This window comes from Bubalus bubalis, chromosome 9, assembly GCF_019923935.1.
Source record: "Bubalus bubalis isolate 160015118507 breed Murrah chromosome 9, NDDB_SH_1, whole genome shotgun sequence".
Classification (NCBI taxonomy): Eukaryota; Metazoa; Chordata; class Mammalia; order Artiodactyla; family Bovidae; genus Bubalus; species Bubalus bubalis.
This window is the reverse complement of record NC_059165.1, coordinates 35,621,817-35,639,827: the sequence shown is the minus strand read 5'-3', so window position 1 is coordinate 35,639,827 and position 18,011 is coordinate 35,621,817. Positions and strand designations below refer to the sequence as shown.

Below are 18,011 nucleotides of genomic sequence, written 5' to 3'. Positions count from 1 at the left end.
ACTGTTTCCACTGTTTCCCCATCTATTTGCCATGAAGTGATGGGACCGGATGCCATGATCTTAGTTTTCTGAATGTTGAGCTTTAAGCCAACTTTTTCACTCTCCTCTTTCACCTTCATCAAGAGGCTTTTTAGTTCCTCTTCACTTTCTGCCATAAGGGTGGTGTCATCTGCATATTTGAGGTTATTGATATTTCTCCTGGCAATCTTGATTCCAGCTTGTGCTTCTTCCAGCCCAGCATTTCTCATGATGTACTCTGCATAGAAGTTAAATAAGCAGGGTGACAATATAGAGCCTTGATGTACTCCTTTTCCTATTTGGAACCAGCCTGTTGTTCCATGTCCAGTTCTAACTCTACAGATTAATCCAATCTAATTCTGGTTCCTTTGTTGGAACTGTGTTTTAGGTCAGTGATTGGCTTTGTTCTGGCTACAGGAGGGCTCCTCCCACCTGTCTTATTCAACACTTCTCTTCTACAAACTAGTCAGCTTACAGTTTAGCCCAGTTTTTAATCACTTCCCATTCCCTTGCACCACACAGCCTCTACTGTTCTTAAGGTCACCCTTCAGCTTGAACTGCTCTAAGCTCTGTTGTAAGTGAAGTCACTATCTCTGGGAATAAATTAGGAGCTCTGTGTTCTCCTCCTAGTCAGAATTTCTGAGACAAGGCTTCAGATCTGGATTTGGGAACAATGGCAAGCTTTCCTCTGAGTGACACCTATGTCCCTGTAGCTGGATGTTTAGTAGACTTGGGGAGAGGGAAATGAGCAATCTGAGGGTCTCTCACTTTGCCTCTGTTGGCTTGGAACCATTGTCTCATTAGCCAGGTAAAGGGTGATCAGGGTCTGGGTATTTTCAGCACTCTGCACCTTGGTTTCTTGAAAGAAAAGACCCACACACACACCTCTCAGCCACATTTTCTGTGGTTCAGATCAAGGAAGAGCTAGGGGCAAGATGAGAGATGCTGACATCCTGCTCCTCTTGGCAGGAGAAGCCTCTGACTGGGAGCAGGGAGAGGACGGAACCCTCTGCTCCGGTCTGCAGAGGTCTAATGTGGAGTCTCTGCTTTGCTAAGCAAGGACTAGGGTGAGAGGGAACAGGATTGGTTCAAACACAACAGGACATTGCCTTTTTTAAAAAACAAAAAGCACTTTTGTGGATCTGCTTGGATTGTTTCTTCACTTGCTATTTTACCTTAAGGCCATTTATAGAGGCTTTAAGTAGTTGCTTTTTTTGGTAATTTTTTATGTCACTAGGAAGCAAGTCATCAGAGCTTCTCATGCTGTCTCACCAGTAGTGAATATCAGCATTTAATTTGGTATTGAACTTTTATCAGAAATACAACTTTGTACCTATAGAGGGACAGGAAGATTTAAATAACTTGTTATCTTCTTTGTCATAGTTGTTCATTTTGTAATTTATAGTCTGAAAGCTTGTATGCAGTAGGCTTTTGCCATTAAGGTTTGAAAAAAGAGCAACTGTGGAGTTGTCAGTAATGTCGGTAGCACATTTCACCAACATGATCTTCAATAATTATTTACGGACTGTATTTTTTCTTACGATAGGAGGTGTTAAAACTCCGTGCTCAGCTTACTAAAAGAAAACAAAGTGAAGCAAAACTTCAGGAGGAATTGAATAAAGTTCTGGGTATCAAACACTTTGATCCTTCAAAGGCTTTTCTTCATGAAAGTAAAGAAAATTTTGTTCCCAAAACTCCATTAAAAGAAGGTAAGAAATGAATAAACATACAGAACTGTCATCTTCCTTTGGATTTGCTTTCACAGCACTGAGCAAGTTATCTATCTTTATGAACTGTGAAAATCTGTTAACAGTTTCTGATACCTTTTATCTTTCTTGAAAACTTGTCATACTTCTTTCTCTATTTTTTTATATTTATTTACTTATTTGTTTGGCCATGTGGAGTCTTAGTCGCAACACGCAGGACCTTTAGTTGTGGCATGCAAACTCTTAAGTTGCGGCATGTAGGATCTAGTTCCCTGACCAGGGATTGAACCCAGGGCCCCTGTGTGGGGAGTGTGGAGTCTTAGCCACTAGACCACTAGGGAAGTCCCCTCGTCTGCCTTTTTTGCTCATACCCACTCCCTACCAGAATTAATCCCTCTATCACACCCTTGACATTTTGTAACCTAAACATCCAATTTGTAATTTTGGAGAAGTAGATTTTTGTTTTTTTCTTTTGTTTTACTTATTCCCTTTATTTTTGGCTGCACTGGGTCTTTGTTGCCGCTCTTGGCCTTTCCCTAGTTGTGGTGAGTGGAGGCTACTCTTCACTGCGGTGTGAGGGTTTCTCGTTGCGGTGGCTTCTTTTGTTGCGGAACACAGGCTCTAGGGCACAGGCTCAGTAGTTGTGGCACACAGGCTTAGTTGCTCCTTGGCATATGGAATCTTCCTAGACCAGGGATTGAACCCATGTCCCCTACACTGGCAAGTGAATATCTATCCACTATACTACCGGAGAAGTCCATTTTTCTCTCTTTCTTGACTACAATCTCTCTATCTTTGACAATAAACTGAAATTGGCTGAAATAGCAAATGAAGAAATATAAATAAAATGCAAGTATTGCTTCATCTTCCTTAGAGAAGGTAAACTGCTTTTTGTTTATAATGACCGATGCATTAGTTTTAATTTAGAAAACTAACACTGCTGTTTAATACTCCTTCCAGGCAATACAAACTGCTCCTGAGCTCTTAGTGGAGTTTCAAGAATCATGCAAGTGAACATCTGAAAAACCTGTTGAAGATTATTTTGTTCTTACTATTTTTTATTATTATTATTTTGCTTACTATTGTGTTTATAATATTTTAAATCTCTTATTTAATACTAACTTCCTGTCCTTACATATGTGAAAGGAAGTTTGACCGTTTTTACCAGTGTTCTCTGACATTCTAGTTACTATAGTCAGTACTTCCTCCTCGATGCTCACCCTTATTGCCTCATTCTAAATGTTCTGACGCTTTCCAGCTTTGCTCACTCATCCCATCAAATCAGTAGTCTTTTAAAAATCATTCTCATACTATCATTTCCCTATTCTGAAACCTTAGGGTTTTTTTAGTTTGATGCTGAAGACCTTTTCTAGTCTGAACCTCTTATGCTAGGCTAAAATACCTTGGCTTGTTCTTGCCTCTACTTTAATTCTCCTAATAATGTTCATTCTGCCCCACCCATTGTCTGTTTTCCAGTTCAAATAAGAAATAGAGGCAAGCTTTTTTCCATAATTATCTCTTACCAAAGCCACTGAGTTGGTTAATATTTTGCAGATTTCTAGACCCCATCCCAGTCCTCTTAAATTACAATCTGTTTTGGTCTAGAAATCTGCCTTTTTTTTTTTTTTCCTCATAAACAGCAGTTAATTCTAAGAAACTCAGCTTGTAACCTCTTTTTTGCCATACCACGCACCAAGTGTGGAATCTTAGTTCCTGATTAGGAATCGAACCCATGCTTCCTGCATTGGAACCATGGAGTCATAACCACAGGACTGCTGGGGAAGTCCCTGCTCATAACCTCCTTAGAGAATTTGTCTAGCTGCTTGACATCTGCCTGATTCCTGGGTGTTTGATTAATATTTATGTATCATGAAATAAAATTACATGTTAAGTCACTGACCCAATTATACAACTTGTATTATATATGAAATCACTTAATGCTTCTATTTAAGGTGCATTTATTGTCCCTACCCTCCTCTCCCCATATTGTTTGCAGAACCACTAATGGTATTAATAGTATACTACTTAGAAAGTGGTCATTCTCCACCTAAAATACCTGATCTACACAGTTGGTATATTATAAGCCACCTTTTTGTCATGTTTCCCCATTGATGGACCAACAGCGACTATTTTAATCAGGATAACTTTTCTTAATAAATTATTTTATTAGATCTTAATACGTAGTTAAGTTCAAAGGAAATGTAGAAATTAGAAAAACTGTCAAATAAAATGGAATCATTCAAGATTTCTGCTTTTAGCCAAGGTAAAGTAACATGGATCAGACTTATTGCTCCTCCTCCTACCCTACACACACACACACATGCACACACATGCACGTGCACCCTAAAACTATCCAAGAAAGACAAAATATATAAAAGAATGATTTTCATTATGTTAAATATTAAAAAAAAAATCCCTAAGACATGGGGAAAATCAAGGTGAATCCTACAATTCATCCATGTTTACAGCCTTGAGAGAGTTTGCAAACATACATAAAAGGGGAACCCAGGCAAAGCCCAGCCAACTAACTGAGTTGAAAAGCCTGAAGTGAGATCTGGAGAGACCAAAGATACTGGAGACTGCAGGACAGAGTACTAAAAGGACAAAATTGCGGGAGAGAATTGTGGAGATACAAAGGGTCCCTCAAGGAATCACCTGCATACTGACTAGTTATGCATATGAGGAAACTGCCTGAAGCCTGGGGAAGAACCATCCCCCAAAATTAAAAGTAACAGTGTTCAAAGCTCACACAGGCTAGAAATACTGCCTGTTCCCACCAGCCTAACTTGAAAACCTCATGATTTATAGGGAACTGACTAGGATATGCAGAAGGGTTCGGTACTGGGGAATAATTAGTCCTAAAGTGAGCACTCTGGTACCACTTAACAAATCTTAGAAAAGGAAAACCCCAAAAAAAAAAAAAAAAAAAGAAAGAAAGAAAAGGAAAACCCAAGAGGATCGATCCTTTCTAAGAAAATTATTACAATTTTGGAACAAAGTTCAAGAAACCGCATAGGTTTATAAAAATGTCAAGCACCCAAGAATGTAAGTTTTACAGTTTCTTAACATCCAATCAAAAGATCACTAGACATGCAGAGAGGCAGGAAACATCATCTCCTGAAGAGAAGATTCAATCAACCCAGAACTGAATTATCAGAGAACATCACAATGGCTATTTTATATATGCCACATATACCAAAACTTAGTGAAGATATTTAACATTAAAAAAGAATCCAAATTGAACTTGTAGAGATAAGAACTACAGTATATAAGAAAATAAAAACTCTCAATGGGAGTACAGAGAGAAGGCATTGCAAAAGGAAAGATTAGTGAACTTGAAAACAGCAATAGGAACTATCCAAAATGAAACACAGAAATGAGGTTCAAAAAACAAGCAGAACACCAATGTACTCTGGGACAACTTCAAGCAGCCTAACATATATGTAATCAGAGTTCCCAGAGGAGGGAAGGAGGGGACAGAAAAATCACTTCTGAAGAAGTAATGGTGGAAACGTTTCCAAATAGGAAAACTAGAACCCAACATCACAATTGCTGAAAAGCAGTGATAAAGAAAAACTGTCAACCTAAAACTATCTCAACAAAAATAGTTTTCAGAAGCAAGGATGAAAAATTATTTTCAGACATAAAATTATTAGTCTCTAAAATATAATTGACTGTTAAAAAGAACAGCAAGAGTGTGGTCTGTAGTTTAGACATATTTAAAATTACATAAGGACAGCAATAGCTCAAAGCCTCGGAGGAGAAAAATGGAAGAATATGATTGCAAGTTCTTTATACTATATGTAAAGTGAAATAATGTTACTTGAAGACAGACTGTGGTAACTTAATAATACATACTATAAACCCTAATACAATCACTAAAATTAAACACTTGTCAATAAGTCAACAAAGATGAAATTATAAAGAAATAGTCAATTCAAAAGGCAGAAAAAAAGAAAAAGGAAAACAACAGATGAGTCAAAAAGAAATTAATAATATAATTAAATTTAATCATATTGACAGTCATATTAATGTAAATGGTCTGTTCAATTAAAATGCAGAAATGATCAAATTGGATTACAAAGCAAGATGACTATATGCTGCCCACAAAAATACACTTCATGTATAATGACAAATAAGGTGAAAAATACAAGGATGTTAAAAGATACACCAAGCTAAAGGGATAGGAAGACCTAGTCCCTCCTTCCCCTGACAAACTAATTCAACAACAATACAGAGACAGATTCCCTTTGGAAATGGGGAATAGTCTCTCCAACAAATAACGTTGGGAAACATTGGGAAAATTGTATATCCAAATGCAAAAGAGTGAAATTGGAACCTAACCTTACACTATACACAGAAATCAACTCAAAAAGGATTAAAGGCTTAAACGTAAAACCTTAAACTAAAACTACTGTAACAAACCATGGAAAACACTTTTATGACATTGGTCTTAGCCACAATTTCTTGGTTATGATACCAAAGTTCACTCAAGAAAACAAAAATGGACAAGTAGGACAGCATCCAACTAAAAAAGTTTCTGCCTAACAAGTGTTGGCAAGGAAGTGGAAAATTAGAACCCTTACACACTGTTGGTGGAAATTTAAAATGGTGCAACACTATTGAAAGTATGATGGAACTTTCTCAAAAAAAATTAAAAATGGAACTACCATGAAAGTCACTCAGTTGTGTCCGACTCTTTGTGACCCAATGGACTGTAGCCCATCAGGCTCCTCTGGAGCTGGATACTGGAGTGAGTTGTATCTTCCTGACTGAGGGATCAAACCCAGGTCTCCTGCATTGCAGGCAGACTTTACCGACTGAAGCACCAGGAAGCCAATGTCCAGCAATCTCACTTATGTATATTTATCCCAAATAATTGAAATTGGAATCTCGAAGAGATACTTACACCTCCATGTTTATTGCATTGTTATTCACAATAGCTAAGATGTGGGAATGGATGAACAAAATGTGGTAATATACCTGTAGTGGAATATTATAAAGCCTTTAGAAAGAAGGAAATCCTACCACGTGTAAAAAATGGATGAACCTTGAGAACATTATGCCAAGTAAACTTAACCAAACACCAGAGGACAGAAACTGCATGATTCCACTTAACATGAGGTATCTAAAATATTCAGAATCACTGAAGCAAAGAGTACAGTGGTGGTTGCCAGGGCCTGGGTGGCAGAGGAAATGTTGCTGTTCGGTCACTCAGCCGTGTCCGACTCTTTGCAGCCTCATGGACTGCAACATGCCAGGCTTCCCTGTCCTTCACCATCTCCCCAAGCTTGCTCACTCATGTCCATTGAGTCAATGATGCCATCCAACCATCCATCATGGAAATGAGGAAATGAGTTGCTAATTAACAGGCATAAAGTCTCAGTTGTGTAAGGTAAGTTCTAGAGACCTGCTCTACAACATCATACCTATAATTAAAATACTGTATTTTACACTTTAAAATTTTCTAGAGGGTAAATCTGTTAAATGTTCTTACCACACATACACACACAAGATGATGTGCCAAGATTATGCTAACAGATTGAAAACAGAAACTAGAGTGGCTGTATTAATATCAGACAAAATAGATTGCTGAGCAAAGAATATTACCAAGAATATGTTTCATGTGATAATGATAAATGAATCAGTTCATCAGGAGGCCAAAATAAACATTTATGTAGCCAATGATAGTCTGAAAATATATGAATCAAAAAATTAATAGATTTACAAGGAGAAATTGAAAAATCTAATTACATAGATATATCAATAGCCTCCCTCAATAAATTGTAGAACAAATAGAAAACTGGAAAGAATATAGAAGATTTAAAAAATATTCTGAACCAACTTGATCAAATTGGTGTTTACAGAAATCACCTAACACGAGCAGAATATTTTGTAAGTGAACACAAGAATTTGCCAAGATTGACTATTTATACACCGGGTCATGAAAACAGTCTCTATAAATTTAAATGGATTCCAGTCATACCAAGGATGCTGTCCATTGGCAATGGAATTGAATTAGAAGTCAATAGCATAAGTCTCTGGAAAATCCATAAATAGTTGGAAATCAATTATCACACTACTAAATGAGATACTGGTCAAAGAATAAATCTGAAAGGAAAATAGAAACGATTTTGAATAGATTGAAAATGAAGACACAATATATCAAAGCTTGTAGAATGCTGCTAAAGCAGATTTAGAGCAAAATTACCTCACTGGTGGCCTTTATTTCCAAAAAAGAAAGGTTTCAGATCAATGAACTCTTACTGTAGAAATAAGTAAAAGAGCAATTTAAAACCAAAATAAGTAGGGGGAAAATAATAATAAAGGTCAGAGGAGAAATCCGTAAGCTAAAAAACAAAAGTAAAGATCAATGAAAAATATTTAATTGAAAAAAAAAACAATAAAAGTGATAAACCTCTAGCTAATCAAGAATATAAAAATACATAAACTACCAGTATCAGGAGTAAGAAAGGTGGCAATATTACTTTTGTGGGTGATGGATACATTCACTATCTTGATTATGGTGATGATTTTATCAGTATATATTGTATATATCTTTGTTGCTCTCGCAGTAACGAAGACCCAGCACAGCCAAAGTCAATAAATTAGTTTTTGAAAGTAGTTCATTTTGAAACAAGTTTTAATATTGAGATTATTTTCTCAATATTGGGCTACTGTTTTGTTTTGTTTTCCTTTATCAAATTGGGCTACTGATTTTAAGTGGCTTTATTTATTTACCTGAAGACATTTTTTGGAGGGTCTTTGGGGATTTTTTTTTAGTTTTATCTTTTATTGATGTAAGACCTATTTATTTTTACATGCATTATTTTTAGTTTACATTTGTTCAAAGAAAACTAGTTTTCAACCTTTGAAAATCTGGAACTTTATTGGGGGGAATTGGGGGGTTCAGAATGTGTTTGTTTTTTAATCATTAATGGAAGAAAATCCCTTAAGGGAAAAAAAATATGCCCATTAAACATTTTGTGGATGCTAATGATTTCTTCCCTTTCAAAAATATGAAGACCGTGGGACAGTATTAGGAGGAATCTATGCTACCACTTCGGAGAAGGCAATGGCACCCCATCCAATACTCTTGCCTGGAAAATCCCATGGACGGAGTAGCCTGGTGGGCTGTAGTCCATGGGGTCACTAAGGGTTGGACACAACTGAGCGACTTCACTTTCACTTTTCACTTTCATGCACTGGAGAAGGAAATGGCAACCCACTCTGGTGTTCTTGCCTGGAGAATCCCCGGGACAGAGGAGCCGGGTGGGCTGCCCTCTATGGGGTCCCACAGAGTCGGACACGACTGAAGTGACTTAGCAGTAGCAGCAGCATGCTACCACTTGTATGATGGTTTTAGACTGAGAATATCAAGTCCCAACACCTAACCACCTCCCAACTCCAGCATTATACAATCCTTCAAGTATGAAATAATTAACATCACCTTTATCTCACTGTATAAAATATAAAATTCCATTTATTAGCAGTTTTAACTGATATTGGGAACAGCTTCAAAGTGTGTTCCCAGGGTGTTGCTAACACCACTGCAGAGTGCCTATAATTTCTGAGAGGTAACTTTTTTTTTTCTTTTTTCTTTTGGCTGTGCTGGATCTTTGTTGCTGAGTGGGGTTTTCTCCAGTTGTGGTGCACAGGCTTCTGATCGCTGTGGCTTCTCTTGTGGAGCACGATCTCTCAGGCGAGAGCTTCAGTAGTTGTGGCACACAGGCTCAGTAGTTGTGGTGCCTGGGCCCAGTTGCCCCGAGGCATGTGGAATCTTCCCTGACCAGGCATCAAACCTGTGTCCCCACATTTCCAGGCTAGTTCTTAACCACTGGACCACCAGGGAAGTCCTATCAAGGTTTCTTAAATCTGCTAGAGGCTATAGAAAACCAAGACAATGCCTAACTTCAAAGTTACAGTATAGCAAGAAAGACAATCAAGCATAAATGTAAAATTACAAACTGATTTAACTACTCTGAAGAAAAAGGAACACTGCTTAAATAGTATAAGGATAAACAGAGGTACAGAATATAGTAAAGACCAGCAGGAGTTTACACCAACTACATGGGTGAGTGGCCAATAAGGTTAGTGTTCCATAAAGTTGCTAATAATAATAACAATAATAATAACCGTAGTAGCCGTAATAGTGGAGAAGGCAATGGCAAACCACTGGAAAATCCCATGGGCGGAGGAGCCTGGTGGGCTGTAGTCCATGGCGTTACTAAGAGTCGGGCATGACTGAGCAACTTCACTTTCACTTTTCACTTTTATGCATTGGAGAAGGAAATGGCAACCCACTCCAGTGTTCTTGCCTGGAGAATCCCAGGGACAGAGGAGCCTAGTGGGCTGCCATCTATGGGGTCATACAGAGCCGGACACGACTGAAGCGACTTAGCAGCAGCAGCAGCCGTAGAGTAGTCCTGGCTTTCTGCAAACAAAGACTATCTAAGGGGAAATTTTTAGGCCTTTTAGAATTCAGCTGTGCTAAGAAGAGGTGGCGAGAATACGCAGAAGAACTGTACAAAAAAGATCTTCACGACCCTGATAATCACGATGGTGTGATCACTCATCTAGAGCCAGACATCCTGGAATGTGAAGTCAAGTGGGCCTTAGAAAGCATCACTACGAACAAAGCTAGTGGAGGTGATGGAATTCCAGTCGAGCTATTCCAAATCCTGAAAGATGATGCTGTGAAAGTGCTGCACTCAATATGCCAGCACATTTGGAAAACTCAGCAGTGGCCACAGGACTGGAAAAGGTCAGTTTTCATTCCAATCCCAAAGAAAGGCAATGCCAAAGAATGCTCAAACTACCACACAATTGCACTCATCTCACACGCTAGTAAAGTAATGCTCAAAATTCTCCAGGCCAGGCTTCAGCAATACGTGAACCGTGAACTTCCTGATGTTTAAGCTGGTTTTAGAAAAGGCAGAGGAACCAGAGATCAAATTGCCAACATCTGCTGGCTCATCAAAAAAGCAAGAGAGTTCCAGAAAAACATCTATTTCTGCTTTATTGACTATGCCAAAGCCTTTGACTGTGTGGATCACAATAAACTGTGGAAAATTCTGAAAGAGATGGGAATACCAGACCACCTGACCTGCACTCTTGAGAAACCTGTATGCAGGTCAGGAAGTAACAGTTAGAACTGGACATGGAACAACAGACTGGTTCCAAATAGGAAAAGGAGTATGTCAAGGCTGTATGTTGTCACCCTGCTTATTTAACTTCCATGCAGAGTACATCATGAGAAACGCTGGGCTGGAAGAAGCACAAGCTGGAATCAAGATTGCCGGGAGAAATATCAATAACCTCAGATATGCAGATGACACCACCCTTATGGCAGAAAGTGAAGAGGAACTAAAAGCCTCTTGATGAAAGTGAAAGAGGAAAGTGAAAAATTTGGCTTAAAGCTCAACATTCAGAAAACGAAGATCCTGGCATCCAGTCCCATCACTTCATGGCAAATAGATGGGGAAACAGTGGAAATAGTGTGAGACTTTATTTTTTGGGGCGCCAAAATCACTCTGGATGGTGACTGCAGTCATGAAATTAAAAGACGCTTACTCCTTGGAAGGAAAGTTATGACCAACCTAGATAGCATATTCAAAAGCAGAGACATTACTTTGCCAACAAAGGACCGTCTAGTCAAGGCTATGGTTTTTCCAGTGGTCATGTATGGATGTGAGAGTTGGACTGTGAAGAAGGCTGAGCACGGAAGAATTGATGCTTTTGAACTGTGGTGTTGGAGAAGACTGTTGAGAGTCCCTTGGACTGCAAGGAGATCCAACCAGTCCATTCTGAAGGAGATCAGCCCTGGGTGTTCTTTGGAAGGAATGATGCTGAAGCTGAAACTCCAGTACTTTGGCCACCTCATGCGAAGAGTTGACTCATTGGAAAAGACTCTGATGCTGGGAGGGATTGGGGCAGGAGGAGAAGGGGACGACAGAGAATGAGATGGCTGGATGGCATCACTGACTTGATGGCTGTGAGTCTGAGTGAACTCCGGGAGTTGGTGATGGACAGGGAGGCCTGGCGTGCTGCGATTCATGGGGTCGCAAAGAGTCGGACACAACTGAGTGACTGAACTGAACCGAAATGATGACTGGTTTGCATACTCAGGGAGTACCAGGCTAGAGTGTATTGGAGGTGTGGATAAGGTCTCTTTAGAAGGAATGGCCTATCACTTCAGTTCAGTTCAGGCACTCAGTTGTGTCCAACTCTTTGCCACCCCATGAACTGCAGCACACCAGGCCTCCCTGTCCATCACCAACTCCTGGAGTTCACCCAAACTCATGTCCATTGAGTCAGTGATGCCATCCAGCCATCTCATCCTCCGTCGTCCCCTTCTCCTCCTGCCCCCAATCCCTCCCAGCATCAGAGTCTTTTCCAATGAGTCAACTCTTCACATGAGGTGGCCAAAGTATTGGAGTTTCAGCTTAGCATCATTCCTTCCAAAGAACACCCAGGGCTGATCTCCTTTAGAATGGACTATACTTTGGCCTATTCCTTAAGCCTCTAAGCTTTTGCCTCAAGGTTTTTTACCAAGGTTTTACCAAGCTTTGGCCTCCCAGGGAACTTACAGGACTGAGTCTGTGAATGCTGAGGACTACGGGTAAAAATCCAAGTGCTGAGAAGCTTGGGCCCTGTCTCCTCCACTCAGACCTTCTATCTCCATAATAGCCCTTAGGGCTTCCTTAGTGGCTTAGAGGGTAAAGCTTCTGCCTGCAATGTGGGAGACTTAGGTTTGATCCCTGAGTTGGGAAGACCTGGAGAAGGAAATGGTAACCCGCTCTAGTACTCTTACCTGGAAAATCCCATGGACAGAGGAGCTTGGGAGGCTGAAGTCCATGGGGTCACGGAGTCAGACACGACTGAGTGACTTCACTTTAATAGCCCACCATAATCACAGAAAACTAGCCAATCTGATCACACGGACCACAGCCTTGTCTAACTCAATGAAACCAAGCCATGCCATGTGGGGCCACCCAAGACGGGAAGGTCATGGTGGAGAGGTCTGACAGAATGTGGTCCATTGGAGAAGGGAATGGCAAACCACTTCAGTTTTCTTGCCTTGAGAACCCCATGAACAGTATGAAAAGGCAAAATGATAGGATACTGAAAGGGGAACTCCCTGGGTTGGTAGGTGCCAAATATGCTGCTGCAGATCAGTGGAGAAATAACTCCAGAAAGAATGAAGGGATGGAGCCAAAGCAAAAACAATACCCAGTTGTGGATGTGACTGGTGATAGAAGCAAGGTCTGATGCTTTAAAGACCAGAATTGCATAGGAACCTGGAATGTCAGGTCCATGAATCAAGGCAAATTGGAAGTGGTCAAACAAGAGATGGCAAGAATGAATGTTGACATTCTAGGAATCAGCGACCTGAAATGGACTGGAATGGGGGAATTTAACTCAGATGACCATTATATCTACTACTGCGGGCAGGAATCCCTTAGACGACATGGAGTAGCCATCATGGTCAACAAAAGAGTCTGAAATGCAGTACTTGGATGCAATCTCAAAAACGACAGAATGATCTCTGTTCGTTTCCAAGGCAAACCTTTCAATATCACTGTAATCCAAGCCTATGCCCCAACAAGTAACGCTGAAGAAGCTGAAGTTGAACGGTTCTATGAAGATCTACAAGACCTTTTAGAACTAACACCCAAAAAAGATTTCCTTATCATTATAGGGGACTGGAATGCAAAAGTAGGAAGTCAAGAAACACCTGGAGTAACAGGCAAATTTGGCCTTGGTATACTGAATGAAGCAGGGAAAAGGCTAATAGAGTTTTGCCAAGAGAACGCACTGGTCATAACAAACACCCTCTTCCAACAACACAAGGGAAGATTCTACATATGGACATCACCAGATGGGTCAACAGCAAAATCAGATTGATTATATTCTTTGCAGCCAAAGATGGAGAAGCTCTATACACTCAGCAAGAACAAGACCAGGAGCTGACTGTGGCTCAGATCATGAACTCCTTATTGCCAAATTCAGACTTAAATTGAAGAAAGTGGGAAAACCACTAGACCATTCAGGTATGACCTAAATCAAATCCCTTATGAATATACAGTGGAAGTGAGAAATAGATTGAAGGGACTAGATCTGATAGACAGAGTGCCTGATGAACTATGAACGGAGGCTCGTGCCACTGTACAGGAGACAGAGATCAAAACCATCACATGGAAAAGAAATGAAAAAAAGCAAAATGGCTGTCTGAGAAGGCCTTACAAATAGCTGTGAAAAGAAGAGAAGCAAAAAGCAAAAGAGAAAAGGAAAGATATAAGCATCTGAATGCAGAGTTTCAAAGAATAGCAAGGAGAGATAAGAAAGCCTTCCTCAGGGATCAATGCAAAGAAATAGAGGAAAACAACAGAATGGGAAAGACTAGAGAGCTCTGCAAGAAAATTAGAAATACCAAGGGAACATTTCATGCAAAAATGGGCTCAATAAAGGACAGAAATCATATGGATCTAAGAGAAGCAGAAGATGTTAAGAAGAGGTGGCAAGAGTACACAGAACTGTACAAAAAAGAGCTTCATGACCCAGATAATCACGATGGTGTGATTACTCACCTAGAGCCAGACATCCTGGAATGTGAAGTCAAGTGGGCCTTAGAAAGCATCACTACGAACAAAGCTAGTGGAGGTGATGGAATTCCAGTCGAGCTATTCCAAATCCTGAAAGATGATGCTGTGAAAGTGCTGCACTCAATATGCCAGCACATTTGGAAAACTCAGCAGTGGCCACAGGACTGGAAAAGGTCAGTTTTCATTCCAATCCTAAAGAAAGGCAATGCCAAAGAATGCTCAATCTACCGCACAATTGAACTCATCTCACACGCTAGTAAAGTAATGCTCAAAATTATCCAGGCCAGGCTTCAGCAATACGTGAACCGTGAACTTCCTGATGTTTAAGCTGGTTTTAGAAAAGGCAGAGGAACCAGAGATCAAATTGCCAACATCCGCTGGATCATGGAAAAAGCAAGAGCGTTCCAGAAAAACATCTATTTCTGCTTTATGGACTATGCCAAAGCCTTTGACTGTGTGGATCACAATAAACTGTGGAAAATTCTGAAAGAGATGGGAATACCAGACCACCTGATCTGCCTCTTGAGAAACCTGTATGCAGGTCAGGAAGTAACAGTTAGAACTGGACATGGAACAACAGACTGGTTCCAAATAGGAAAAGGAGTACATCAAGGCTCTATATTGTCACCCTGTTTATTTAACCTATATGCAGAGTACATCATGAGAAACGCTGGGCTGGAAGAAGCACAAGCTGGAATCAAGATTGCCGGGAGAAATATCAATAACCTCAGATATGCAGATGACACCACCCTTATGGCAGAAAGTGAAGAGGAACTAAAAGCCTCTTGATGAAAGTGAAAGAGGAAAGTGAAAAATTTGGCTTAAAGCTCAACATTCAGAAAACGAAGATCCTGGCATCCAGTCCCATCACTTCATGGCAAATAGATGGGGAAACAGTGGAAATAGTGTCAGACTTTATTTTTTGGGGCTCCAAAATCACTCTGGATGGTGACTGCAGCCATGAAATTAAAAGACACTTACTCCTTGGAAGGAAAGTTATGACCAACCTAGATAGCATATTCGAAAGCAGAGATATTACTTTGCCAACAAAGGTCCGTCTAGTCAAGGCTATGGTTTTTCCAATGGTCATGTATGGATGTGAGAGTTGGACAGTGTAGAAAGCTGAGCACGGAAGAATTGATGCTTTTGAACTGTGGTGTTGGAGAAGACTGTTGAGAGTCCCTTGGACTGCAAGGAGGTCCAACCAGTCCATTCTAAAGATCAGTCCTGGGTGTTCTCTGGAAGGAATGATGCTAAAGCTGAAACTCCAATACTTTGGCCACCTCATGCAAAGAGTTGACTCATTGAAAAGGACTCTGATGCTGGGAGGGATTGGGGGCAGGAGGAGAAGGGGACAACAGAGGATGAGATGACTGGATGGCATCACTGACTCAATGGACGTGAGTTTGAGTGAACTCCGGGAGTTGGTGATGGACAGGGAGGCCTGGCATGCTGAATTCATTGGGTTGCAGAGTCGGACACGACTGAACTAATATCCCACCAGGAATGAATCAAAGTTCTAATTGCTCAAAATGCTTGTTAAAGTATAATGTTAGGGAAATTAAAATGGAATTACTTTTGTTCAGGCTTCAGAAGTCAAGGAGCAGGCCTCTGACCAATTTCTGACCTTGCCTGGACTCTGTCTGGATTCCAGTTGGCCTGGGAGTACATCAATTGTTACCAGCTAGTCTAGGGGCAATTTAGATAAGAAAGGGAGTAGATATTGAAATTTCTTAAGCTCCTGAGAGCTTGGCCAAAGGCCCCTCCCCACCCCCCACAAGAAATCTTATGACTCACAAGGTCAAACAAATACCATTGTAAAAGTTAAAAAAAAACCTTACAGCTGCATTTTTGCATATAAATGGATGATAGTTTACTGTCTGGGATTATAAGGGAGAGCCCCCAGAAGCTGCAATTTGAAGTCTCACCCACAGGGTGCACACACCACCCAGGACCCTTTTCCCAACTGGAACTCCAGATTGCTGTTATTTGGGGACTTCCTGGTGCTGTTCAAGTCTGAATCTAGGTTGTCTTCCCAATTTGGTGGTATGTAAGCTGTTACTTCTATTGTTTCTATTTCTCTTCTTTTAATAACTATTTATTGAAATTATGTATATTGGATTGTATACTGACTGTATTATAGCTGAATTCTGTGCTTCCCTGGTGGCTCAGAAGGTAAAGATTCTGCCTGCAATGAAGGAGACCCAGGTTCGATCCCTGGGTTCGGATGATACCCCGGGCGAAAGGAATGGCTACTAATTGCAGTATTCTTACCTGGAAAATTCCATGGACAGAGAAGCTTGGTGGGCTACAGTCCAAAGAGTCAGATATGACTGAGCGCTTCTTTCACTTCTCATTGAAATTAAGTCAGATAATCTATTAAATAATAAGATTGTTTATTGTGTGTGTAATGTGTGGTTTCTTTTATTAGTGAATTCTTGGAACCTAAAAGGAAAGTAAAACTTGCTGCAAATGTTATCTGTACTTTGTAAAGCATCTGTTCAAAACTTATGTCCGTTTAAAAAATGATTTTTAAAAAACTTTGAGTTGGAGTTTAAGTATTCTGAATGTAAGTACTTTTAGATAAATGTATCAAGATCATTTTCCCCAGTCTGTGTTTTACTTATTTTCTTAATATTGTCTTCTGATTAACAGAAGTTTTAAATTTTGATGAACTTGCAGTTCAGTTCAGTCACTCAGTCGTGTCCAACTCTTTGCAACCCCATGAACTGCAGCACACCAGGCCTCCCTGTCCATCACCAACTCCCGGAGCCTACCCAAACTCATGTCCATTGAATAGGTGATGCCATCCAACCATCTCATCCTCTGTGGTCCCCTTCTCCTGCCCTCAATCTTTTCCAGCATCAGGGTCTTTTCAAATGAGTCAGCTCTTTGCATCAGGTGGCCGAAGTATTGGATGAACTTTAATTCATTAATTTTTAAAAATTGTATATTCTTCATCACTTACAGACCGTCTACATGCCTCATACCGTTTACCAGGTGCTTTATAGGAGTAGAATATAAAAAGTCATGTTCTTCTAAAGCTCTACATGAATGGCAATTTTTAGAAAAACTTTTAATGAATTTTTACAATATTGCTTCTGGTTTTTATGTTTTGGTCTTTTGACCAGTGAGGCATGTAGGATCTTAGCTACATTCTAAAGTGTAGCTAAGAACTCTCAACCCCTCCATTGGAAATCTGAAGTCTTAACCACTGGTGGACCACCCAGGAAGTACCTGAATGGCAATTTTTTTTTGTTGGTTGTTGTTAAACTGTTAAAAGGCCTTAATCCAGAATAGTGGTTCAAAATTTAACAGAGTATATTCAATACCCTTTAAACTTTAAAAATAGGATTGCCAGGCTTCACTTGATTTTATTTCATAGATTGTACCGTGCTGGTAGGTCTGGGAATCACGGAAATAGCAGTCCTTAAAGCTCAGCCAAATTTAAATTACTCCACCCACCATTTCCTCAAACGGGACAGGACATATTAATGGAAATAACCTGTTGGTTTTTAACATCTGCGTATTGTTACCACAAGTGCCTTTTACCGGTCCTTTGAAATAATTAATTAGAAACCACTGGAGAACTTTACCAAACGGATTCTGTTGTAATCAGGCATAACTCAATAAACTATTTCAGAATAGGAATCAATTGCATGGCCTGCGTGCTTTCCAACTG

The 18,011-nt window shown here is 40.0% G+C and overlaps 1 protein-coding gene across 2 annotated transcripts in view; it reads left to right on the top strand.

Annotated features, from left to right (window-relative positions):
• Window positions 1–3,623, top strand: part of HMMR (hyaluronan mediated motility receptor) — a 33,319-nt gene extending 29,696 nt beyond the window's left edge. For both annotated transcript variants that reach the window (XM_006067700.4, XM_006067699.4), the window contains exons 17-18: window positions 1,565–1,727; window positions 2,685–3,623. In XM_006067700.4, the coding sequence (XP_006067762.2) occupies window positions 1,565–1,727; window positions 2,685–2,704 (183 nt within the window). In that variant the 3' untranslated portion in view covers window positions 2,705–3,623. The remainder of the gene's footprint in view (window positions 1–1,564; window positions 1,728–2,684) is intronic.
• The last annotated feature ends 14,388 nt before the right edge of the window (window positions 3,624–18,011 follow it).